The sequence below is a fragment of the Phyllostomus hastatus genome, unplaced genomic scaffold, assembly GCF_019186645.2.
Source record: "Phyllostomus hastatus isolate PE091 unplaced genomic scaffold, TTU_PhHast_1.1 phas_scaffold_93, whole genome shotgun sequence".
Taxonomy (NCBI): domain Eukaryota; kingdom Metazoa; phylum Chordata; class Mammalia; order Chiroptera; family Phyllostomidae; genus Phyllostomus; species Phyllostomus hastatus.
In genome coordinates this window covers 23,184,117-23,209,376 of record NW_025334042.1, presented here as the reverse complement: position 1 = coordinate 23,209,376, position 25,260 = coordinate 23,184,117, and the positions used below count along the sequence as shown (strand labels likewise).

The window sequence follows — 25,260 nt, the reverse complement described above, 5'->3', positions numbered from 1 at the left end:
TTAAGGGCAGGAGCATTGTTTCATTTATCTTTTCATCTCTGAGCACCTAAAACCTGGTACACAGCCTACCAACAAGTGTTAGTGCAAAGCGTGATAGAGGTGAGAGAGAAGGGATAGCACCGGAGGGAGAGGTTACTTATTAATTGCTGAGGATGCTTGAATGCAAGGAGTCTCGGGGAGTCTAGGCTAGGAAAAAAGTTGTCTCTGATGACAAGTTAGACAACTACATAATTTCTGACCCCACGGTATACAGGAGCTGATGGCTCCCAAGATAGATTTGGGGGCCCGAAAGAGTGAAGAAAGTAAGCCGGTGTCACCTCTGAGCTGCTTCTCAGAGGGAGGAGAGGAGGAGAAAGGAGAGCCGGGGAGGCGGAGCCTCTCTGCCCGCCTCGGCCAGTGGAGGTTCGGAAGCCTCTCCTCTTTCCCCTCCTAGTCGCCTCCACCTGGCTCCTCCCCGTGTTCGCCAAGCTCCCCTCCCCCCTTATCCAAGGACAGTGTGCGAGAAAGCCGCGTTCGAGAAGAGCTAAAACAAAAAGGCAAGAGGGGCCCTTGGGTAACGAGCGGGGGGAAAGCTGAGAGGGACGTGCAAATGAACATTCGGAGAGGAGGCGGCGGGGAGAACAGAAAGGAGCAGCAGGGAAAAGAGGTCTTTGGCATCAGAAACAGAAGCCTAGAGGGGGATGGGTAGAGCAGTCGTGAGGAACTCTGGCCCCTGGGCTCGTGTCCCTCGGCTTGCACGCACAGCCCTGTTCCCTGGGAATTGGGGTTGCGTGGGTGGTGCTCGGACCTGGTTGCCCTTGGCTGCCCAGCTCCTGTCCTGGCGCTCATCCCATTCAAATCAGTGCACCTGTGATGCTGCCTCTGCATTTTCACCCTTCCCCCTGCTTCTCTACACACGTGATTTTCTGTTTAGGTTTTAATGGGTCTTTATTTCTACTATGTGTCTCTGAGGATCTGTCAAGGCTGCTTATAAACGAATCTGCGTGCGTCTCTGTGCCCTGTGCCTATATAACTTAGACATGCCGAAGAATCTGAGCAGTTTTTTGCGATAAGCACTACTAACCTTCTCCTTGTTATGGTGAATTCTCTCCCTCACTGAAGCCCCCTGGAGCGGAAGAAGCCTCCAAGTGTGGGTTTCTGTCAGTGACGAGTTCCCAGAGTGAATGAGAAAGAAAAAACCCAGGGGAAAAGGGATCAGCATATTCATATGTTTTGCTCTTTTTCTTTCCAAATTTTTGCCTTCCATTTTGCACCGCCACTTAAGTCTTTACTTTTTTGAAAACAGTAGAAATTTGGACATGGACACTAGTTAAATAGGAGAGTGTCTCTATCTATGTGTGTTTCTATTTCATTGTTTGCAACCACATGCTTTCTTAGGTCTTCTTTGTGTCTGTATGTGTTAGAAGTAGAGAGGATATGAAGCTGATCTGTATCTAAACATATTTATAATTTTCCGTATATTTGTGTGCATTTCATGTTCATCAGCCCACTAAAGCTTTCAACAAGTGTTGATTGAACTCCTTTAGGTGCATAGGCTCCGCTGGGCTCTCGTGGGCTGTGGGAGAGTTTTGGAGGATGGACATGATGCCTCCCTGGGGGAGTTCTCAGTCTAGTTAGGGAAAATGACCTCAGCAATCATCTAGCCCAGGGGTCTGCTAACTTTTTTTGTAAAAGGCTGGATGGTGACTATATTTAGGCGTTGCAAGCCACGCAGTCTCTGCTGCAGTAGTATACTTTTGCTGCAGCACAAAAGCAGCGGTAGATAACACATGAAAGAATGAAAGTGGTATGAACACTGAAACTCAGTTTCATGTAATTTTCACATGTCATGAAACTGTTTTTTCAACTGTTGAAGAATGTGAAAGCCTTTCTTAGTTTGCTGCCGTATAAACATGAAAAAGGCTGAATGTGGCCTATGGGCTGTAATTTGCTGACCCCTAATCTTACCTGACCTTCTTTTTAATACCTAATAAGCAATTAAAATACTGCATACAGTAGTAATAAGTGCTATGTGAATAATCTAGTTCCAGACAATACACTATTTGAGGAAATCCAAGAAGAAGCCCTTTTTGACCTGCAGTAACAGTGAAGGCTTAGTAGGTTTGATAGGGGTGTGACTAAGACTGGTCTTAAGTGATGGAGCGGGAGGATATTGATCTATGGAAAAGGCCCACTGATCAATAGGAACTGGATAGCTTTCTGGAAAAGGAGTGCAATGTGCTCAGGCACAGAAATGGGGAGGAACAGAGTAAAAATGTTCAGGCAATGCTGGCACAGTTCATGGGAGCAAACGCTGAAGCTCTAGGCAAGGGCTAGATCATGGAAGCTTTGAACGTCAACCCAAGAAGTTTGGACTCTATCTGTCAGCACTGATTACCATATTTTTCAGACTATAAGATGCACCCCCCACCCCAATTTGGGAGGAATAATGGTTGTTAATGCTGCTGTTGAGTTCTGTTTACATTTACATTGGTGAAATATTATGTTATTTATGTTATTAAATATTTTACCACATTTTTTGCTTCAAAAATTTTTTTCCTATTTTCCTCTAAAACCTAGGTGCATCTTATGTTCTGAAAAATACGTTATATGGAGAATGTCTGGGAATCTGTGTCTCTTAATAATGCTGTGTGTATATGTATGTATTCACAGTGTCTCATTGCATGCATTTTATTGGAATGTGTGTGCATCTGTGTGTTTATATGACCTGTGTCTTCAGCAGCAGCTACCCTTATTTCCCCAGATTCACAGTAGAAGCATGATCTGTGCTTAAGGGTCATCAGCTCCTGTTCTTGTGAATGAATCCTTTCCACTGAGGCCTCAGGGGTCTATGACCTTCACTTGAGGTTTATTTTGTGTCTCTAATGGAGTGGGGAAGGAAAACACAAGGAGAGAGAATAGCTATTGTGGTAGGCAATTCATGTGGCAAGACGAAGTGAGGAGAGAAGAGAGGGGTGATAATATGAAGGGAGAATAATAGGATTTGAAAACTGTTGATTCTGAGATTAAGGAGAAAATAGATTTAAAAATTAAAAGATTTTAGCCTGGATAACTGGAGGAGTGGTGATTCTGTTGGCATTATATGGATGCAAAAGTATGTCTTGTGTGTGTTTCTTTGAGGGACAAAGATAGGATGGCGTGCACATGTCTGTGACAGTGATTTTGTGTCACTCTTCTCATTTGATAGTGTGTAGTGTGAGGACCAAGGCCTGAAGACAGAGGGTCGAGAGATGCTCAGGAGGCAAAGGGCCTGAGAGGGACAGGAAAAGCCATAAAAGTCCCTAACTGTTCCTGAGCCTGACACTGTTAACTTGCCCAAGTTCCGATGTACCTTTAAACCTCAAACTCCAGTTCTGACTTAGCCCAATTCCATAACATCCAGCCTTAACCTTAACCATGCCCAGCCTGCCCTCACTTTCCTGCTTGACTTTGCTGGTTCTCTTCTGATTCCTATCCTCTGCAACAGCCCTTCCCTTCATTAAAGGAAGGGATCCTTAAGGCTAACTTAACTTTCTCCTTCCTTTCTCATTTCTGTTCAGTCAGCCACCCTTCTCCTTGACCTTTGCTTATTCTCCAAATAGGCTCCAATTGGAAGGATTAGCCAGGACTCTCGCAGTCTCGGGTTGATTACTGTGACATTTCAGCTTGTCACTCTGCGGGGGTGTGGCTCTCTTTTGGAAGAAGTTCAAGCTCTCAGGCTGCAAAGCCCAGACGTGGTACAGTGGGAGAGCCTGACTGAGGCGGCTCTGTGCAGTCCAACAGCCACTTCCCATGCCCACAGCGCCTTGCTCCAGCCGTGTCTTAACTGACCGTTATTTTGAATTCTAGAGTGGATCATGACCCATGAAGAGCATCATGCGGCCAAAACCCTGGGGATCGGCAAAGCCATCGCCGTGTTGACCTCCGGAGGAGATGCCCAAGGTGAGGAAGAGGGCCCTGCTCGGTTAGCAATAGGAATCCCGGCCCATATGCCCCCTTGTTCCTTGACTCCCCTTAGCCTGTAGAGTGAACCATCCTCCTTAACATCCTCCTGTTACAGAGTCACATGGGAATCTTGGGCTTTCCTAAAAATCTCTGTCAGGTCTAAATCCTCAAGTGCTTTGGATTTTATTTTCTCTACTTCTATTTACCTAAATCTTCATAAAACTTCTTTCCAAATTTCTCTGAAGATGTCCATTTATTTTGGTCCTTTGATACCTAAAAGACTGGTGTTTTCTCAAAAAGCATTGGAAAGAAAGGGACTGACAATATAAAATTATTGAGAAGGCAATAGGGGCACTCACTTCAAGTACATTGGAAATGATGGGAAAGGGGGAGACCCAGAATTGGTGGTTGGTGGGCTCCAGCTCCTGCTCCAGCTCCAGTATCAACTCTCGTATCTGCAGAATTCCTGCACTGACCACTGTCTGGCACCTCACTCTTACAGCACATGTCCCTCTTGTAGGCACAGTTCTGCTTCACTCTCTGCTTTCTCTGGCCTTCCCTCCCCTTCCATCCCTTTAGCCCTTTAATGGCAGTTGTTCAGTGCAGATCTATAGTGGGGGTGAGCAGGTGGGCAGAAAGCCAGACAGAACCCATTTCTAGGTTGTGTCTAAGAAACCCAGCAGTCAGCCCTGGCTGGTGTGGCTCAGTGGATTGAGTGCCAGCCTGTGAACCAAAGGATCACTGGTTCGATTCCCAGGTCAGAAGACATGCCTGGGTAGCAGGCCAGGTCCCCAGTGGGGGGCACACAAGAGGCAACCACACATTGATTTTTCTCTCCCTCTCTCTCTCCCTTCCCCTCTCACTAAAAATGAATAAATAAAATCTTAAAAAAAAAAAAGAAATGAAACTCGGGGGTCAGAAAAATCAGGTATATGGAAAAATGAAGTGGGAGATGGGGGATGTGTGATTAATTTTACTTTTTTTCCTCCTTTGGTGATCTTGTATATTCTAATATACTACCTTGAAGAGAGGCAGAATTTCTCTGAAAGGGATACCAGGGCATGGAGACTGTGATAGGAAAGAGAAAGAGAGATTTCATCTGGTCTCCCCTTGCTCTGCACCACGCTCCCTGGGCTTTCCTGGACTTTTGTAGTAAGCACCCATTTTGTGTAGGGCCCTGGTCCACATGTGATAAAGAAGGTGATTTGCTTTGGGAACTTACAGTTTAATGAGAAAAGATATCATATATTACTAGAATTCTTATGCAGGACACATAAATAACAATAATCAATGTGCCTTAAACCAAGTAGAATGCACTTACATAATGAAATGATAGGCCCTGGTTGTATTAACCAGGGAGAAAATGGATTTTAAGAAACTGAACTCTTCGTTCAGCTAAAATACTTAGAACAGTGCCTAGGCCACAGTAAGTACTCAATAACTGTATAACTAACTAAATAAAAGGTGAATAATTGAGCATCTGCTATGTACCAAGCAGGATGTTATTAAGCACTAAGGATGCAGTAACAAAAAAGTCACACATTGTCTTTGCACTTATGATCCTTATTTTTTAAAAATTATTTATTTATATTTAGAGAGAAGGGAAAGAAAGGAGAAAGAGAAGGGGAAGGAGAGAAATATTGACATATTGGTCAGTTGCCCTCTTGCTTGCCTCCAACTGGGGACCTGGTACACAACCCAGGCGTGTGCCCTGACTGGGAATTGAACAGGCAACCTTTTGGTTTGCAGGCTGGCACTCAGTCCACTGAGACACACCAGCCAGGGCTCTTATGATCCTTCTTATTAGTATTTTAGTAAAGCTAGACTTTAAGCCTATTTTTAAACTAATATCTACCTAATTAAAATTGATGTGCTTGTGAACAAGAGAATACCAGAATGAGGAAGCTGAGGAAGGAGGGCGCAGAGGCCCGAGTTTAGGAATAGGGGCCAGATCAGGAATGTAGAGCCCTAGCTGAGGCTATAGAGACTGTTGACCTGGCTTCTGTCATTTCTCTCTTCCCTGGTACGAATCCCTTGCCAGTACTGACTTCTCCAATGTGAACTTTGAGAGTTGATCCTAAAACCTTGGTAGGATGGCCTGTGGAATTGGATTGTCAGATTATGGGAAGCAGGGACCTGCTAAAAAATCCAAGTAAGCCACACGGAGTTATGAAATAATGAAAAAGAAGAGCTTTCTGGAAAGGAAGAGGTTTAACAAAAAAAAAAGGAAAAGAAAGGCTTGGGATTTAACTCGGGTCTAAGAGCAGCAGAGCCCTTCCAGCATCTGATCCTGAGCAGAGAGACCCTCTCATTGTAGGGATGACCGTCACGTGCTTTAAGGGAAGGCTCATCTTCCACGGAGGCAGGGGCTGTTGACAAGCTGGTTGCTGCAGGGCCCATCTAGAACAAGGCCCATGGGATTCTATGACAAAATCAGTGTACCCAGGGAGATATCCCACTGTAAGTCCATGTAACATCCCAGGTGCATGGCAGTAGGGACCGAGAGTGGTAGAGGATGAACTTCTAGGGAGGCAAGGAAGCAAAGCAGGAAACTCAAAGTAGAGCTGAGAGGTCCCAACTGAAGGAGCAGCTCAAATACAGGAGCAGCCTGCCCAGAGAGAAGTTTAATGGTGCCTACTTCTCCCAGGCAGAGGGCACAGAAATGTGTTTTCCCTGGAGGCCAGGCCCACGTGGGGAAGTGAGGTTGGGCTCTGTAAAATCCATGGAAGCCACTGCTCTGTCATTCCCTGAGCCCTAGCAAAGTCAATAACCTCTTAAAGTAGAAGAGTGGCCAGGAGTGAGACATCCCGAGCTCAAAAGCTGGCCTGATTAGGTACCAAATCCTAATCCCTTTGCAGTCCCAGTCCCTTTATACTATGCCACATTTGGCCTTATGAATTCGGCATATTCTGCAGGAAAGGAGCTCAGTCATCTGAGCCCTCTGTCTGCAGACAGGCAGCCCATTTTAAATGTGTGTTCATCCTATTTTTACAGGTTTGCAGGAACAGGGATTCTATCACCTGTCTGACTGCTGTTCTGGGAGTTGTAATTTCCAAGGATATATTCATCAGAAAGTATAGTTCACATCTAACAAACATTTGTTCTTCATATGTGGAATTAAATAATTTTTTTCTTATTCACAGTTTAGTTAGATGTGTTCTTTCCTACCTTTAGTTCCTTAAGGTAGGAAGGAACATTTTAGCACCCACTTTCAAAGAGACAGTGACCAAGTCATTTATGTTTTTTTTCTGTCTCATCTCATAGAGAACATCACCCATAGTTCTCCTCAAAGCCTCTTTCCAGCAGGCTGTAATTGGAGACCCCAAATTACATGCTTCTGATGTTCTCCAGAGCCCCTCCTCCCTGTGCCCAGAATACACCCTGGATGGTACCTGTAATCTTACCCTTGTCTTGCTTCTAATATGTCAGACAGCTGCTCATAGAGGGTTATTCTGGGCAACATGGAACAGCCAAGGAGAGCCTGGCCAGGACTGGCCTGGGGCCAGAATAAGCTGATGAGGTTGGATAGGAGAGTCCAGAGAATAAATGGGACTCCCTGTCTATATGTCCCTATAAATCTGTGATTTCTAGGGAACTGGGAGTTTGAGACACAGATCCAGAGGCTTAAAGGGGGTCCTGAAACTTGATTTCTAGGAAAGCACTCAGATACCCAATTTAGAGGCAGGAAGGATGACCTCTAGAGGTTGGTAGGGTTGAGGTAAGAAGAAGGGAGGAAAGAGGAGAAAGTCTTCTTTCTCGTGGGCTTTTTCCCCTGCCCAGTGGATTTGGGTATTTTGTGCCCACCATCTGTTGTTTGCTGTACATGTAAAACCTTTTAAGTCATTTGTTTTCCTTAAATCGTTCTCCCCTGCTCTTACTCAGCTCAAGAGCAGGAAACAGCGTTCTAATCTATACATTTCAGAAAAATGTGTTTTCTTTATTCCTTAAGATTATACATTCACACCTCAGAACTCCAAGTAGCCAACAGAGAATCTCACAGACTTTGTGTAAGCTTAAAAAATAAACAGTTTCATATCTGTTGTGACCTTACTGAGTTAACTTCATCCTAAAGCAGTGATGGCTCTGTGGCGACTCTGACCTTGTTCCTGTCGTCAACACAGGCTTTTCTTAAAGCTTCTGAGAAGCCCCTCCCATCACAGATTTTTCAGTTTTGATTCCTTCAAATTGAGGGCGTACACTTAGACTTCTAGCATAGCGGTTGCCTCAGTGATGTCAGAAATGAGCTTTGATATCAGTGTTCACTAATGACTCTTGTTGGCAAGCCCAACCTTGCAGTTCTTATTTTAATTATTAAGAGCATTTGACCCAAGAGTTTCCACTTCTTAAAACTGTCCCCCATGGCTTGGAAGATATTGCTAGGTCCTGGTCTCCTTCGTCTTTCTGGTTACTCTTTATAGTTCGCTTCATGGATTCCCTCTTCCTCTGCCCATTCCTCCGATGTTGTTTTCCTCAGGGCTCCATTCCTTGCCCTTTGCCCTTCTAACTCCACATGTTCTGAGACAGTCTCTTCCAAGTCCACGTGGATGTCCCACAGGAACTCAACTCAGCATGTCCAAATATGAATGCATCCTCTCCACCCCTCTTCCCGAATCAAAACCTGCCTCTGCTCGGTTCATTGCACCACAGCTTTACCCCTTGTGAAAGTCAGCCATGGGCATTTCCTTTTTCCTCTCCAAAATTTCAAAATCTAATCACACTCCCGATTAGATGTGGGTCCTGTTGCTCTTGTTTCCTGGGGGTCTCCTGTCCATGATCTCTGTTTTTGTAAGAAATGTCACTCTCCCAGGATAAAACCTCGTCATTTTTTGCCTCGACTGCCTGATAGTCGTCTAATCCTACTGTGACCTCTTTCAGTCTGTCCTCGAACTGCTGGCGGAGTGATCTTTCTGATACGTGGATCTCCTCCTGCCGCTCTGCTCTCAAAATTCTTCAACAATTCTCCACCATCTGCAACTTCTTTTCTCTTCTTTTTCTTTCTTTCTTTAAGATTTTATTTATTTATTTTTAGAGAGGGAAGGGAGGGAGAGAGAGAGAGACAGAGAAACTTCAATGTGTGGTTGCTGGGGGTTATGGCCTGCAACCCAGGCATGTACCCTGGCTGGGAATCGAACCTGCGACACTTTGGTTCGCAGCCCAAGCTCAATCCACTGAGCCACACCAGCCAGGGCTCTTTCTTTCTTTTTTTTTTTTTTTTTGTCATAGACCCTTTTAAGAATCAAATGAAAGCTGTGGACCTTCTTTCAAAAGAAATGCCCATAGGCATGGATCCATCACCCATGGATCCTTAGTCAATCACTGGCCTACAGAATAAAATCCAGACTTTCCATGCGGCATACAGGTGCCGGCCCACTTCACTGCTCACTGCTCCCTATCTTATGTTTTATTCTTTCTAAGGTTCTTGAAACTCACCTTTATTTGTTTTTTTTTCCCCTGCGTAGAACACTTTTCCCCAAAATTGTCCACCTGACAAAAAGATGAAAAGGAAATTGTCCTTCAGGTCTCTGCACACAGGCCGTCTGTCTGTCTATATAGCCTTCCCAGACCTCTTCCTGGCAGCTGAGATGCTCCTTCTCCTTGTTCCCACTGCACAGATCTCCTTGGTAGTGATCCATATTCTTACCATATTGTAATTCTTCACAGGTTATAAGGAGCATTACTAAGCCCTTTATCTCTGTATCCCCGATTCTTTATTTGTCTCTGCGGTATCCCCAGTGCTCACATAGTGCCAGGAACATGCTAAGAACTCACTATTTGCTCAGTGAGTGATGGACATCCAATTTGATTTGGAGCTTATAGCTGTGTAATACCAACCATTGTCGGCCTGAAAAAACAAAAGCAACAACAACCAGAAACAGACATTCTGGTCTTTTTTATTCTATCCCTTTCCAGATAGCTTTGGATTATGCAATAGTTCATGGTGGATTTTAGCCTGGTGCTGAAGATTTTTCCAGTCACTGGCTTCTCTAGCGCTCACTGATATGTGGTGTTTCCTCAGGTAGGGTCAAGGACCATGTGAATAGATTTTAGACTGAAACAAAAATATGTACTGGAATATCTTGAAGAATGGCTCCCAAGAACTTCTTGTGGTGCTAAGATTCCTCGAACATCACCGTGAGTCCCCTCTCACGTTATAAGCCAGAGAATCTCAGCTGTGTGTCACACATAGGAACATACGCCAACGGAAATGATACTAAAAAGCTGTGTATTTGTGGAAATAGGTCACTTAGCCTCAGAGAGTCATAGCTTTGTCCCCAAAAGCCTATCAAAGCTGAATGTATGTCTAGATTTGGTGCAGAAGGCAAGGAAAAACCTAGTACAGCCACTGGGAGTAGGAGGACATAGAGTGAAAATCAGGAGTGTTGGTTTAGACATTTTAGGACTTGGATTCAAACCTGAGCTTTCTAAGAGTACTAGCTCTGTGACCTTGACCTCTTAGAACTTCAATTTCCAAAATTCTGGGAAGTGGAGGTAACTCTAGGGTTGTGGATAGAATTAATTGAGGTGATTTTTGATAAGCACTTAGAAATGTCTAACACAATAAGCATTCAAGACTATTATTCCCCAGATTGCCCTGGCAAGGAAAGGTCTTAGGAAAGACAGGATTTAGGTGGATGTCTGGAGCTATATTAACATTAAATGCAGTAATTCAATGTTAATGGGGAGGCCAGAAGGCTTAATGAGAGGAGTATTCTAGATTCAGAGAAGAGCCTAAGGAAAGGATGGTCTCGTGTCTTGGATTCCAGGGCTGCTTTTCTTAGGAGCAACCTCTTTCTAATTTTTTTCTTTCCTCTTTGCAGGAATGAATGCTGCTGTCAGGGCTGTGGTCCGAGTTGGTATCTTTACTGGTGCCCGTGTCTTCTTTGTCCATGAGGTTGGTCTCTGCTTTGTTCTACATTTCTCCCTCTGTCGTACGCTTAACCTGCCCCAATCCTCTCCCCACGTTCTCTTTCCTTACCTTCTGGTTGCACTGTTCTGTCTGATTTGTCTTGGCTCTCTGTCTACATGGTCCCTCCTCCCCTCTCTTGGCTTCAGTAATGATGGTAGGACCCAGGAATCTGTTGATTGGGTCCTCGTGTTGCCGTTCAGTTTAAAGGAAGAAGTAACTTGGAAGAGTATGTCCCACCTTCTCCTACCAAACCGATATGTAACTCCCTCACCCACCCCACAAATACATAAGTCCTCAGGACAAAGAGACCGAGCACCTGTGGCTTTCTCACCCACCTCCGCTAGGCTTGTTCTCTCCCATGAGAATGTATCACTAATACACTTTGCTTACATGCTAATAGGCTTGCTAATCTGTAATTCTTTACTGCACCGGCAAGAAGAGCTGAGCCTCCCACACCACCACCACCTTCCCCAAAACACAGAGAGAAGCTGCAATGAGTTAGTATTTCACAGCAAATTGAGTATATCCAGAGAAGGAGCCTTGGGAAGAAAAAGTCTCACTAGATTTCTGTAGTTTGCCTAACTTTCTGAGGTTCTAATTCCTCTTTGTGTCCCTTTTCATTTCCTCTTGTTGTTTGTTCCCTCTTCTTTAGGTAAGGTCTAGCTGTTTTCTTCTTTTAAATTTTATAGTCTCTTGTCTTTTTAAGTCACACTCCTCTCCTTCTCTCCAACATCCTCTTTTCCTTTGTTGTTGCTAAAACTGTCTGTTACCTAGCTCCCCAGGGAACTAGATTAAAGAAAATGGGATGAGCCAAGAGCTAGAGGAATTAAGATTACATATTAGGAAGCACATCAAGAATGGGAGAAACTAGAAGAGGGTATTGAAAAAGCTAGCATCCCCTTCCTTGGACCATGTTAAGTATAGTAGTCTCACAAGCATCCAGGAATCTAATGGGAACAAGTGACTTGATTCTCCATGAACCTCTTCCCAGAGATCCTGTCTTGATCCTGGGAGTTTAGGAGGAAGCCTAACAGAGACTGAATGGGTATAATGTGCCCCACAGGGTTATCAAGGCCTGGTGGATGGTGGAGAGCATATTAGGGAAGCCACCTGGGAAAGCGTTTCAATGATGCTTCAGCTGGTAAGTTCTAGAGGACACCTGTCCCGTGTTTGTGTTGTCCTTGTCTCACCCCACTCTACTTTGGGCTCATGGTTTCCCAAATTTCCTACCATATGGTTTGATGGGAAGAGATTCAGTGACAAGGCAGGGGCTGTGTTTGCCCTTCACTCTTTGCATTTGAAAATATCAGCCTGGCTTCCTGGAGCGGGACAGAGAGTGGGGATGTGATCACAGGACAGTTTGCTCTTTATGTAAAGGTCATAGACACGTCTTGGGAAACCGGAGTGTAAGCAAGTCCTGCTCTGGGGTCACGGGGAAGGTCTGGCCCTGAAAATAACCTTACCAGAGGACTGGAGCCAGAGCCAGAAGCAGAGCTGAAATATGCCAGTCCTCATGTGATGGTAATGAGGTGACCTGAAACCCGGCCATGCAAAGGAGGAAAGAACCCAGAAAGCCTTTCTGAGTTAAAAAACTAAACTAAACTAAACCAAATATACCTTGATCATAGCCATCGCCCTTTCTGCCACATTCTTTAAGTCATTATATACACATTTTCTGATTTACTGGAAAATCTACAAATTACAAAAATCAGTGCCCTACAAATAAATCCACAGGAAGAAACATAATGTGCAGTGCTTGGTGACGGTTCTAACAGGTGATGGTGCCTGCCGTAAAGTGGTCTGAGAGGAGCCAGAATTCTCCATCAGCACCCCTGAAGTCCTGAATGTCAGGAGCTTATATGATTTTTAAAAATAAGTGTACTTACTGCCCCCACCAGTGTGGCTCAGTTTGTTGGGTGTCATTCCACAAAGCAACAGGTTGCTGGTTCAATTCCCAGTTGAGACACATGACTGGGTTGTGGGTTCATTCCCCCATCAGGGCGCGCATGCAAGAGGCAACCAATCATTGCTTCTCTCTTGCATTGATGTTTCTCTCCCTCTCTTCCCTGCCTCTAAAAATAAGTAAACAAAATCTTAAAAAGAAAAGCATACTTACCTCTCTTGGGGTATCTATAAGCCCCTGGCAATTTAAGGCTTTCTATAACCAAAGCTATTTTTCCAGCGAATACCTGGATGTTATGGCTCTTTCCACTAGCGCCATAGATCCCAAGGAGCAAAGGGGTAAGACTGGCCTGCCTGGCTACAGTCAGAGATCACGGTGTGGCAGGGAGGGGGAGAAACACTGTGGAGCACATTGTCATGAGCACCGTGCCATACCATCAGGCCAGCAGAGGGTACTGCCAAAGTTGAAATCACTGCTACTTCTTACACTTTTTAAAAAGATGTGAAAGGTGGAGAGTATTTCACAAACCAATAGGGATATATGAATTCCCTTGTTCTCTTTGAGGAAAAGCACTTTGATCTTCAAGGAGATGGGTCGATCTTCGCAACCTTCCAAGAGATGTAGCAGAAACAGGAAAGACGCTGTGACTTCCCAGCAGCATTATTTCCCTTTCCTTTAGACGGGACAAATGACTCCTAAAGATGTCAGGAAACTCCCTAGGGAGCCTCGTGATTATGTCAGTCCGTGACAGTGTTGGAACAGGGGAAATCTTGGCATGTTGGGCCCAGATATGGCTGTGTCGGCTGGGCGGCTGACCTCTACCTCTTCCTCCAAGGGAGGCACGGTGATTGGAAGCGCCCGGTGCAAGGACTTTCGGGAACGAGAGGGACGACTCCGAGCTGCTCACAACCTGGTGAAGCGTGGGATCACCAATCTGTGTGTCATTGGGGGAGATGGCAGCCTCACTGGAGCCGACACCTTCCGTTCCGAGTGGAGTGACTTGTTGAGTGACCTCCAGAAAGCGGGTGAGACATTGTTCTCATCAGATTGTTTGTGTTCGCACGCACACACTCCTTACCTCCCATTGAAGAAAGTTGTTACCCAGACAAAATAGTCGTTACCCTCCTTTTCCTGCTGCTGCTTACAGTTCCCACTGGCTACCGTTCCCTGTCTGTCTGGTCACGTGCTCTTTGGCCTGCCAGGCACCTCACCCCGGTGCTTTCCATTGTCAGGTAAGATCACGGCTGAGGAGGCTAAAAAGTCTAGCTACCTGAACATCGTGGGCCTGGTTGGCTCGATTGACAATGACTTTTGCGGCACCGACATGACCATTGGCACAGACTCTGCCCTGCACCGGATCATAGAGATTGTAGATGCCATCACCACGACTGCTCAGAGGTAAGGGGGCCGGGGGCCAGCCCTGTGGGAGTCCGGCAGCCGGACAAGCTGAAGGGCTACAGGCTGGAGCAGATGAAAGTGTTCGAGCTATGGTAACAGTAATGACTAGTTTTCTGAGGCTGGAACACATTTTCAACTAGAAATTATCCTAGAGCACTGAAATTACACTGTTCTTGAAATGCTATAAGATTTGCCTCTTGACACCGTCTAGCCCACTGCCCAAACATGTAGCTCTGAGGTCTTTAATAACTTGGGGGCCACCCAAATGATGAGGGTTCACACTGAGACGAATCCAAGGAGCCCAAAACCCGAGCCACCCTTCCTCATCATAGAGATGGTGGAGGCCATTGCTGCCGCTGCTTGGAGGTTAGGGGACTTGGAGGCCATGTGGGAGAATGGGAGGGTGAGAGCGGGACAGTTTGCCCCAGGGGAACCCCAGAGCATTTTGGGTGAGTGGAGGCGTCTCTTCACTTCTTTTCCCCTTCTGTCCTTCTCTTCCCGGGTCCTATCCCTTGCTGAAGCAGAGCCTCAGTCCTGACGCCTTTCACTGCTGTGCTTCCCCAGACCCGGGAAGGACACCCTGTGGCTAAAGTGTTGCCCCTAGGGCTCCCTGCTCCCTCGGGAACCTGCTGGAAGGCCTAGCAGCATGAATACTTCTCTCGGAGAGGTTACTTGGCCTAAATGGGGGTGGCAGCTTGACTTTGGCCATAGGGACACTTGGACCGTGTAAAGTGTCTGTCTCTTGCAGCCACCAGAGGACGTTTGTGCTGGAAGTGATGGGCCGGCATTGTGGGTAAGATCCCCATCTTAACCCATTTATTCCGTGGCCCCAGCAATGGCCCTGTCCTCTTACTGGAGAGTCCAGAGGGGTCTTCCAGGGGTAGCAGACCTGGAGGTGCACATGGTCCTCTTGTGCACTCCACTCCACCTCCCACACAGACCTGTGTGCACCTGTGTGCACACGTGTGTGCGTGCACAGGCAGTGTGAAGGAGCGCGCAGGGCTCTGAGACTGGAAGCCACTGTGGGAAGTGAGCACGAATAGAAAGTGCTCTTCAGGGATGGACCCTCCTTGAGAAGCTGTCTTGAGGGTGCTCTTACTCTCACCCCAAGAAAGAAACTGAGGACCCTCGGTCCTCTCACTGACTGTGGGACCGGCAAACTCGTTGGACCCTGGTGAGGCTACTGGTGGAGTGTAGCTACTAACGTGATGCTTCTGGCTCTCATCTCAGATACCTGGCCCTTGTCACCTCTCTCTCCTGTGGCGCGGACTGGGTCTTTATCCCTGAATGTCCACCAGATGATGACTGGGAGGAACACCTTTGTCGCCGACTCAGTGAGGTACTGGCACTTTTTCCTTGCACTTAAAAAAATCAAAGTCCCTCACCCTGTTTCACCGATGATGCATTTCCCCTTCATTGGTTCCTTCCACTGACGGTTTTCCTCTTTGCCTGCTTGACCAGACAAGGACCCGCGGCTCTCGGCTCAACATCATCATTGTGGCCGAGGGGGCGATTGACAAGAACGGGAAGCCGATCACCTCCGAAGACGTCAAGAACGTTAGTGTGAAGTCAGAGAGGTCTTGAGCATCTTGCTCAGCCCGGCCCCTTCCCTGGGGATTTCTGGGTCTCCCCTTGGTCCTTCTGCACGCCCTCTCCCGGGGTCCTGCCCGATTTCCTCCCACCCAGGATTCCTCACAAGATAAGAGGCTAAGTTGCCCATCTTTACGTCTCTGTTTTCTCTCTTGACTTTGTATGTCCTCTGTTCCTCTCTTGGTGTCTCTTCAGCTGGTGGTAAAGCGTCTGGGATATGACACCCGGGTCACTGTCCTGGGGCACGTTCAGCGGGGCGGGACGCCGTCAGCCTTTGACCGGATCCTGGTGAGTCATGGGGCTTGGAGCCCCTCCTTCCCCCGCAGAACTTCACCAGCACAGGGGCTTGGGCCTCTGGGCTGCAGCGGCCTCCACCCAGTCCATGCCCTCAGGAGCTCTCTTCTGTTGCCACAAAGGACTGGAAACTATGCGCCCCCAGTGGTGAGGGCTGGTATCGCAGCTCTGAGCATTAGTGAAGTTAAGATCTCACCTCAGACACACAGTTTGAACCCTCTCATCCTCCTTTTGTTGGAAGAGACGGGCGGCATTCTTCCTTGTTTTATCAGTAAGAAGAGCCTATTATTAAGCCTCACTGATCCCCTCGACTACCAGAATTGACGTGTTTCGCTGGGATCAGGTAGAATCCTTGGGGTTCTACGGCAAGAGGTTGGAGAGTCATGGAGCTTTAGGCGAAACCTGGGTAGGGAGGTGGAGCCAGTAAGTTCTTGGCTACAGTCCTTAAATGTGGAACTCCCCCTGTGAGTGGGAAAGGGCTCTGAGCTCCTGGTTCCCCAGGTGGGGCCGAGATGGGGAGGCCTGGACCCAGACTGTCTTTGCTGCTGGGCTTCCTGCAGGGCAGCAGGATGGGCGTGGAAGCGGTGATGGCACTACTGGAGGGGACCCCCGACACCCCAGCCTGTGTGGTGAGCCTCTCTGGCAACCAGGCTGTGCGCCTGCCTCTCATGGAGTGTGTCCAGGTGGTGAGTACTGACCCAGTGCCCCTTTGTAACAGCTCCAAATGTCTCTGAGCTGGAGCTTATGGGGACAGAGACCAACCTCCGAGGCCGCTGGGACAGAGCAGAGGGAAAGGCAGCAAGCACGGTGGAGCAGGAGGCATACGGGGAAAAAACACAGTGGGCTTTGTGGAGCATCTGTAACCTCTCTAACTAAGCCTCAGTTTCCCATCCGTGAAATGTTCCTAAGGAAGATGAGAGCCTCCACGCCTTGCCTAGTGAAGAGACCCGTTCTCTCATGATATCCAACCTTAAACCCTCTTCTCATGTCTTGGTTAGAAGAGAAATGCCATCTCTCTCCAAACATTCTTAAAGGCAGGGTAGTATTATTAAGGTCTGGCTGGATAGCTGGTATTTTTCTCTGATCTCTACCCTGAGCGGGTTTCTCTGAACCAGCACGAGGCACTCACACTCACAGTGAGGGCTGTCACGAGGACCCGAGAGGAGACGTGACGGGTCTGGCTCAGAGCTGGAGACCGTCGGGGGCTCAGGGGACGCAGTGGCTCTCGGAGAGGAATCACGCTGACCCCACAGGGCGAACACCAGGGCCGAGAGCCAGGGCGTCTGGCCTGAAGGCTCAGGGCTGGCCCCGCACCCCAAGCCCACTTCTCTCTGAGGCTCGGGAGTCCCGGTGGCCTGCAGCCCAGACAGGCTCCCGCCGTGCTTGCAGCTCCCTCACTGGGTTGTCCACGGCGTCTTTAGGTACTCGCTAGTTTGGAGGCTACCTTGAAGCTGGGCCTTGGGTGTGGGGTGGAGGAAGGTGCTATTTTATCTGAGCACTGCTCCACTCTGCCCACATTCTAACAATAGAGCATTGAATTCGCCTTCTGTTGCTGTTCATCACTCAGAAAATAAGGGAAAAACAAAAATAGTTCTGTGAAAGTTTGAGGGGCACAGAAAAGGTGGGGTGCAGGGTGGGCAGGATCCGTCACAAGCCCAGAGATGAGCCAGGTCTCCCTGGGTGCGGGGGAGTCCAGCTGTGCAGAACCTGTCCAGCAGTTGTGATTGTTGCCGTGCTTCTCCCTCAGACCAAAGACGTGACGACGGCCATGAATGAAAAGAAGTTCGATGAGGCCATGAAACTGCGAGGCCGGTGAGGGAATGCCCGGAAGCTCATGCACCACGGCAGTGAGATGCCGCATGAAGCCAAGTCACAGAGCTTTTGCCCAAAACAGGAGCTTCTGCCTCTTCCTCTTACTGTCTCTACACACTTTCTTCCCCAAGAGAACTAGTTGTGAGGTGACCAGGAGGCTCAGTACACCCCAAGGATGCCCCCGGAGATGGGCCTTTTGTAACTTTTGTAACAGCAGCCTTTTGTAACAGCAGCCTCGTGCTGGGCCTGGGGGAAGAGCGCTCAGGAGAGGCTGACGAACTGGTGCCTGCTTTGCAGTCCCTGCTCTTGCCCCACTATGTCCTTAGAGGCTGGCCCTGTGGGATTTCATGTTGGGAGCGAAACTTCAGACCACATCCCATTGGCTGCTGGCCTGGGGAGTGGACTGAAGAAGCGCCCCTCTCTCCACACTTTACAGGAGCTTCATGAACAACTGGGAGGTATACAAGCTTCTGGCTCACGTCCGACCCCCAGTATCTAAGGTGCTGGCAAGTTGCTCTCCCTCCTTGGCCCTCCCCACCCCCACCTCCAGTCTCCCTTTATGAAGTGCTTCCCCCAGTTCCTACTGCCTACAGCCTGGCCAGCTCCTTTGCCCTACTCTCACCTTCCATGCTGAGTTCTTGACCCTGATAACGTAACTTTCTCTCAGCCATTCAGATGCCAGCCACGCATTCTCAGTGTGCCCTGGATATCTCTAACCCGAGACTCATCTCCAGTACAGGGCCGACGGGGTGGCATGCAAGGAATGGGAAAGTGGCCGGTGTACTGTGTATTCTCTGGGCAATATCTGGGAATAGTCCCACTGAGTGTGTTTAAGCCACCTCTCCCGCTGGAGTACTGTTCTATATTTAGTGCACATCAGAATCATTGGGCTGGGTGTGCAGAGTCCTGGGTCATCTCCCCAGAGCTGGGGTGGGGCCCAGGAAGATGCAGATTTAACAAGCTCCCTAGGTGCATTCTGATGCAAATGGTCCAAGGATCTCACTTGGGGAACTGATGCTTTGAAAGCTGTCTTAGTCATTGTGTGATGACATCGGGGATCAGGGATAGCAGTTTATTGATTTGTAATCAAGAATTTGCTTCCACAGTAGGAGGGAGCAGGCTGTGCAGTCGTCCCCTGAGAGAGGGGTGTGTGTTGTCAGGCAGATGTCCCCATCAAGCCCCCTTACTGACCTGTCCCCCTCTCCCTCCTGCTCCCTGGTGGCGCCCTTCTCCACAGACTGGCTTGCACACAGTGGCCGTGATGAATGTGGGGGCCCCGGCAGCAGGCATGAACGCTGCCGTCCGCTCCACCGTGAGAATCGGCCTTATCCAGGGCAACCGCGTCCTGGTTGTGCATGACGGCTTCGAGGGCCTGGCCAAGGGTCAGGTACAGGGACTAAAGGGAAAGGGGGTGATATTCTGGGGCCAAGGAGCGGCCCTGGGGAGATACGTGTAGCAGGGCTGAGCTGTCTTTTCTCTTCTCCCCTTGTCCCCCACCATCTTTCTTTCCCGGGATTGGAGCAGAAGTAGATATTTAAATTCACAGCAGTAGGAACAGGCAGTGAGCCCTGTGCAAGCCACATGTCCCACTTAGTTCTCTGTCCCAAAGCTCAGCACAGTGCTGGACACAAGCAGGCGCTTGCTGTTCGTAAGTGAGCAGTGAGGGTGGGCGATGCCCGAGGGGCGGGGAAAAACCAGTCCCTGGTGCCCATCCTCCCAAGATGGGTATCTGGGTGGGCTCAGGGCTCCGGTGGTGTCAGTCCATAATGCAGACCTGTGTGACCCTTGCCTGCAGATCGAGGAAGCTGGCTGGAGCTACGTGGGGGGCTGGACTGGCCAAGGCGGTTCTAAACTTGGGACTAAAAGGTCAGTGGCACCACAGGAGCACCCCCTCCTAGCTACCCCTTAAAGCCATCCCTTGGAAGGTGGGCGTCAGTTCATCAGGTCAGTGTCTGCTGGGACCGCAGCTGTTGTCTGGGACTTGTGCTCCCCAAGTTCCCAGTCACTTTGCTAAGGGCAGACAGGCCCATGCGACGTCTCTCAGCAGCTCTGGCAGTTCAGAGCCCCGGGGAGAGTCACTGGTCAGGGTGGGTCAGGAAGGGGCACAGATCAAGGCATTATAAGTAAAGCGCCCTCTGACTCTGACTTTTCTCTCCCTCAATTTTATTGTCTCTTCCCCAAATTTCATTATCCCCCCTGCCCACCCCCACCCGCCCCTCAATCAACTAGGACTCTGCCCAAGAAGAACTTAGAACAGATCAGTGCGAACATCACTAAGTTCAACATTCAGGGCCTTATCATCATCGGGGGCTTCGAGGTGAGTGCACTGCCGTGGCCTCCTCTCCCTCCCGCCCTCCCACCTCCCTGTCTCCCCTCACTCCGGCCTGGCCCCTGCGGCTCTCTCCTCAGGCTTACACAGGGGGCCTGGAGCTGATGGAGGGCAGGAAGCAGTACGACGAGCTCTGCATCCCGTTTGTGGTCATCCCTGCTACGGTCTCCAACAACGTCCCGGGCTCGGACTTCAGCGTGGGGGCTGACACGGCACTCAACACGATCTGCACGGTGAGAGCCCCCACTGCCGCCGTCCCTCCAACCCGGGTGCTAAGCCCTGGGCTGCATCCGTTCATGGGAGATAAGGTTTAAGTTTCTGTGCCAGCCAAGTGGCAATGTTTAAAAAATGCTTCTCTGTGTTCAGGCATTTGCACAGACTTTATTTCACCGCACACGTGGTGTTTATTCTCCTCACCTAGTGTGTCTGTCTGCTAACTGAGAAATGCATCAGGACCCTGCCTGCCAAATGTGTCTTTCCCTCCTGAGGCCACACAACCTAAGCTCTGTGCTCTGAGCAGCAGGAAGCGTAGGTCCACCCTCCTCCCAGGAGACAGTGTCTGCAGTGCGCTTGGCACATGTGCCTGCCGCTCCTGAAGGCAAGAGCCTGGGGCATAGGGGCCCTGCTGGCCTGGGGAGGAGGTAGCTCCAGAGCTGGGTTATGACAAGGGCCACAGAAGTGACAAGAATCAGACCCCTGACCCTGACTTCCTATGACCCTTTGTCTTTGCAGACCTGTGACCGCATCAAGCAGTCTGCAGCAGGCACCAAGCGACGAGTGTTCATCATCGAAACCATGGGCGGCTACTGCGGCTACCTGGCCACCATGGCGGGGCTGGCAGCTGGGGCCGATGCTGCCTACATTTTTGAGGAGCCCTTCACCATTAGAGATCTGCAGGTAGGCAGCCACCCAGAGCCTGTGAGGTAGCCCTCCCCTGCCCCAGTCTGCCCCCACTGTCCCAGGGCTGCCTGAGCTGCGAGAGCTCAAGACGAGGACAGAGCTGATTGGTCCGCGGAACCCCGGGAGGAGACCACGAAGAGCACCGAGCAGGCACCCCCTAGTGTAACCTCACGTCCATGACCACCGCGTCTGTAGTTGGAGCGTTTGTGCTGCTCAACCTTTTGTGTGTGGTTTTCATTTTATCTTCACAACAGACACGAAAGGGAGATCCTGTCCCCATGTTACAGATGAGAAAGGTTTACAGAGGTTAAACACTTTTCTAAACTCCTAACTGATTGAGAAAGTTGGTGATCTTTCCACTACATCACACCACCCTTCCCAGGTTCCCTTGCTACCAAAGCGGACTCTTCTCACTCCATTTTTGAGGAGGCGATACCCTTTCACCAACGGGGTTCGGCCCTGACTCCTGTGTCACAGAGGGACAGTGTGATCCTTACTTCCCAAGATCCCAGTTCACAGAGGAAAGAAGAGCCACACTGCAGAGGGGGCGGCAGGCTGGAGGAGCTCCCTGATCCAAGAGCCTAGCCAGCTCCTGCCGGGAGTGGGGGGCGGGGCTCTTTCTCTCCCATCTGCAACTCCAAGCCCTAGGAAGGAACTGGTTCCTCCTGGGAGAATCACCGCTGTACAAACGAGCAGCTCCCTTAAGGACCGACCAATGCGGAGAGCAGAGTCCGTCCTCTGAGGGAAGCAGAGACCCCTAGAAAGGGAAATTGAAGTGGAGGTGGGAGGGGGCTGAAAACCGACAGTCCCCACAGCTGTCTCCAACTTTCCTTCTTACACTTCTGCCTGTCTCATGTGGAGTCCTCATTTAAATTCCAGTCTGCACTGAACTTCGTAAAGCGATCAGGCACGCTTCAGGCCCAGGAGTGCCAACAGCTCTCTCCTGTGTCCTTCCTTCTTGGGGAGAGGTCTGTGGGGGAGAAGAGGTCGCGGCACTTGCCGGACCCTGTCCACCCCCAACCAGGCTTAGGATTTATTGTTTCATTTGTAGGCGAATGTTGAACATCTGGTGCAAAAGATGAAGACAACTGTGAAAAGGGGCTTGGTGTTAAGGTACCTCATCCACGGCTTGTCCCTAAGTGAAGAGAGAAAATAGCCAGGCTTTGGCCCCAGCCCACAGAATGGGTCTATGGTTGGGACCCTGGGGAATCTGTAGATGCAAAGGGAGAGAACCTGAACCACGGGAGGAGAGAAAAGGGCAAGACGGAGCCACAAAGGCAGAATCGGAGTGCGGGGCGGGGTGAGGAAACAACCGAAGTCACGGGCTTCTGGCCTCTCCCTGGCAGGAATGAGAAGTGCAATGAGAACTACACCACTGACTTCATTTTCAACCTGTACTCTGAGGAGGGCAAGGGCATCTTCGACAGCAGGAAGAATGTGCTTGGCCACATGCAGCAGGTAGGAGACACCCCAGTCACGCCCTACACCAGACAGCCATGTCCCCCACCAGCCACCGTGGCTCCCACTGGCCTCTTACGTGCCGGAGGCTCCCGGTGCCGCCAAAGCGCCTGAGCTTCTAGTCTTACGTCACAGGTCACAGAACCGGGACGTGTTCACCCTGGAGATGGCCTTAGAGATTGTGTGGCCCATCCTCCTCATTTAGGGCAGGGTTTCTCAACCTCGGCACCGTTGCCATTCGGATCAGGGTAATTCTCTGTCACGGTGGCTGTACCGTGCCTGGCAGCATAATTTAGCACCATCCCTGGACTCTACCCACGAGATGCCAGTAGCACTTCCACTCCGAAGAGTAACAAGTTACATAGGTCTCCAGACATTGCCAATGTCCCCTGGAAGGCAACAGTGTCTCCAGTTGAGAACCACTGACTGCAATGAAGGAAATGAGCCCCAGAGAGGAGAATCACTTGTTTCCGGGCCATTTGTTAAGCTTGGATGAGAGCCAGGATGAGCCTCGTCCGTTGCTCTTCCCAACGTCCTGTTTCACATGGAACCTGTGGAACGAGCTCAGGCACCTGCTGCTCTTGGGCTCCGTCCCCGCTGCCTGGGTTTCAAGGGAAAAGAATTCCTTTCCGTATAACCAAAGACACTGAAATAAAGGACAGGCTGACAGTGACCAGAGGGGAGAGAAGAGGGAATTTCAGGGGAGAATGGGAAGGGTTTGCAGGAACAAGTATAAAGGACACAGGGACAAAAACTAGGGGGAGGGTGGCAATGGGAGGGAAGTGGGGAGGGTTGGGTGGGTGGGCTGGATTGGGAGTAAAAGGGAGAAAACTACTTGAACAATGATTAAAATATAAAAATAAAATAAAAATAAAAATAAAGGCATACCTAGATAAAAAACAATTCCTTTCCACCACCCACGTCCACTGCCCACATGCAATCCCTGCCCAAGATAGGCCTGGCTCACTGATGGTACTAGTGGTCTGCGGCTCTGCACCCCGTATGTCCCCAGCTGATGCTACTTAGGCATTGACCTTTGATCTCTACCCACAAACAGGTTTCCAGTATCTCAGTTTGAGCTTATTGGTCCCTGCAGGAGGAGGTACTTAATTAAAGTATGAAGACCTCTTTCCTGTTTCTTCTTCCCACTTCCCCTCCTACTTTGTCTTAGTTCTGGGGGGAAAATCTACATGTTTTATATTACTCTGAGGTGCTACCGAGGGCATCCAGACGGGGCCACAAGGAACACGTGGATGTCCTTGATGGTGAGGACTGACAAAAGCGGCCAGGTCAAAGAGGGGTGGGGAAGTGACTGGGAGGACAGTAGGACCAGAAGCACATTAACGGGATCTGGCCGCCATGGAGCTGAAAAAGGCCATCGTGAGACCAGTCACCCCTTCGACTTACCAGTAACCCTTCCACCTGACAAGTGGTCAGATAGGCTGGGCCAGCGCCCCCCGCATCCCAAAGCCATTTTAGAATTTCCTCTCATAATTAGATTTCTGGATTCCTGTTTCTGGCTTCAAACCTGGGGCCCATTCTTTCCTTTTTCTCTTGTGTTGTCAGATACCTCTGCTACTTAGAGTCCTACCCTCTGTAATTCTTTCTCTAGGGTGGGAGCCCAACTCCGTTTGACAGGAATTTTGCGACTAAGATGGGCGCCAAGGCTATGAACTGGATGACGGGGAAAATCAAAGAGAGCTACCGTAATGGTAGGTGGGGCAGGGCAAGAGGGAGCGGCCCCTCCCCGGAGGCTGGATCCCCAGTGTGAAACCTGACGGACCTGTCCCTTCTTGCAGGGCGGATCTTTGCCAACACTCCAGACTCGGGCTGCGTTCTAGGGATGCGCAAGAGGTCCCTGGTCTTTCAGCCAGTGACGGAGCTGAAGGAACAGACTGATTTTGAGTGAGTATATCTACTTCCTGGAGCGGTTCTCTCCCTGGTAACGTCAAGGTCTCCAATCTGCTCACTGTCTTCAGTCCTTCTTTTAGGAGTGACACCTGTAGTCGTACCTACTTAAGATCTGATGCCTGTGCCCTAAATCCAGGCTCTTTTGCTCACCTTCTCCCCGTAACCCCTTGGTAGAAGTTGATTGCGCTCCTGAAAGATTAAATCATCCACCTCATTTCCCTGTAGGCACCGCATCCCCAAGGAACAGTGGTGGCTGAAGCTGAGGCCCATCCTCAAAATCCTAGCCAAATACGAGATCGACCTGGATACCTCGGAGCACGCTCACCTGGAGCACATCAGCCGGAAGCGGTCCGGAGAAGCTCCTGTCTAGACGTCTTTGGGGTGAGGGGAACGGGTGGTCTCCTCACGGACAGCTCATCCCTGGCAGATCCACACGTCCATATGTTCTCAAGTGTTCTAGCTCATTTTTCATTAGGGTTCCTTCTACTTTGTAACTGCAGACAAGGTCAGCTCTGGCTAGGGGGCAACGAGTGAAAGCTTGTTTTAGGTAGAATTTATCGTGACTTCTACCCCAGCTTCATTCATCACACAAGGCTGGGCTCATCTAGTGCCACTGCTAGATTTCAGTTACTCGGTTAGAACTTTCCTAAAAATAAGCTTTATTTATTTCTTTGTGATAACAAAGTCCTAGTTCCTCTACTACTTCTGCTACAGTGACAAACAATAACTACACTAATAAATGCCAACTGGTCACTGTGCTCGTGGATCTCCTGTTATGACCTTCACAAATAGAATGTAGTGCAACCAGACTCCGCCCAGACGGAGCGCTGGGAA

General features: G+C 49.3%; 1 protein-coding gene across 1 annotated transcript; it reads left to right on the top strand.

The window, feature by feature from the left end:
- The first annotated feature begins 394 nt into the window (after nt 1-394).
- On the top strand, nt 395-25,184 carry PFKM (phosphofructokinase, muscle). The gene is made up of 23 exons (XM_045829425.1): nt 395-536; nt 3,829-3,921; nt 10,743-10,816; nt 11,895-11,972; nt 13,570-13,759; nt 13,967-14,132; nt 14,881-14,925; nt 15,363-15,471; nt 15,594-15,689; nt 15,918-16,010; nt 16,577-16,702; nt 17,764-17,828; nt 18,265-18,328; nt 19,066-19,215; nt 19,624-19,694; nt 20,058-20,145; nt 20,238-20,390; nt 20,890-21,054; nt 22,109-22,170; nt 22,404-22,515; nt 24,128-24,227; nt 24,315-24,420; nt 24,652-25,184. The coding sequence occupies exons 2-23, from the start codon at nt 3,837-3,839 to the stop codon at nt 24,794-24,796; spliced, it is 2,343 nt and encodes a 780-aa protein (XP_045685381.1). The 5' UTR covers nt 395-536; nt 3,829-3,836; the 3' UTR covers nt 24,797-25,184.
- The last annotated feature ends 76 nt before the right edge of the window (nt 25,185-25,260 follow it).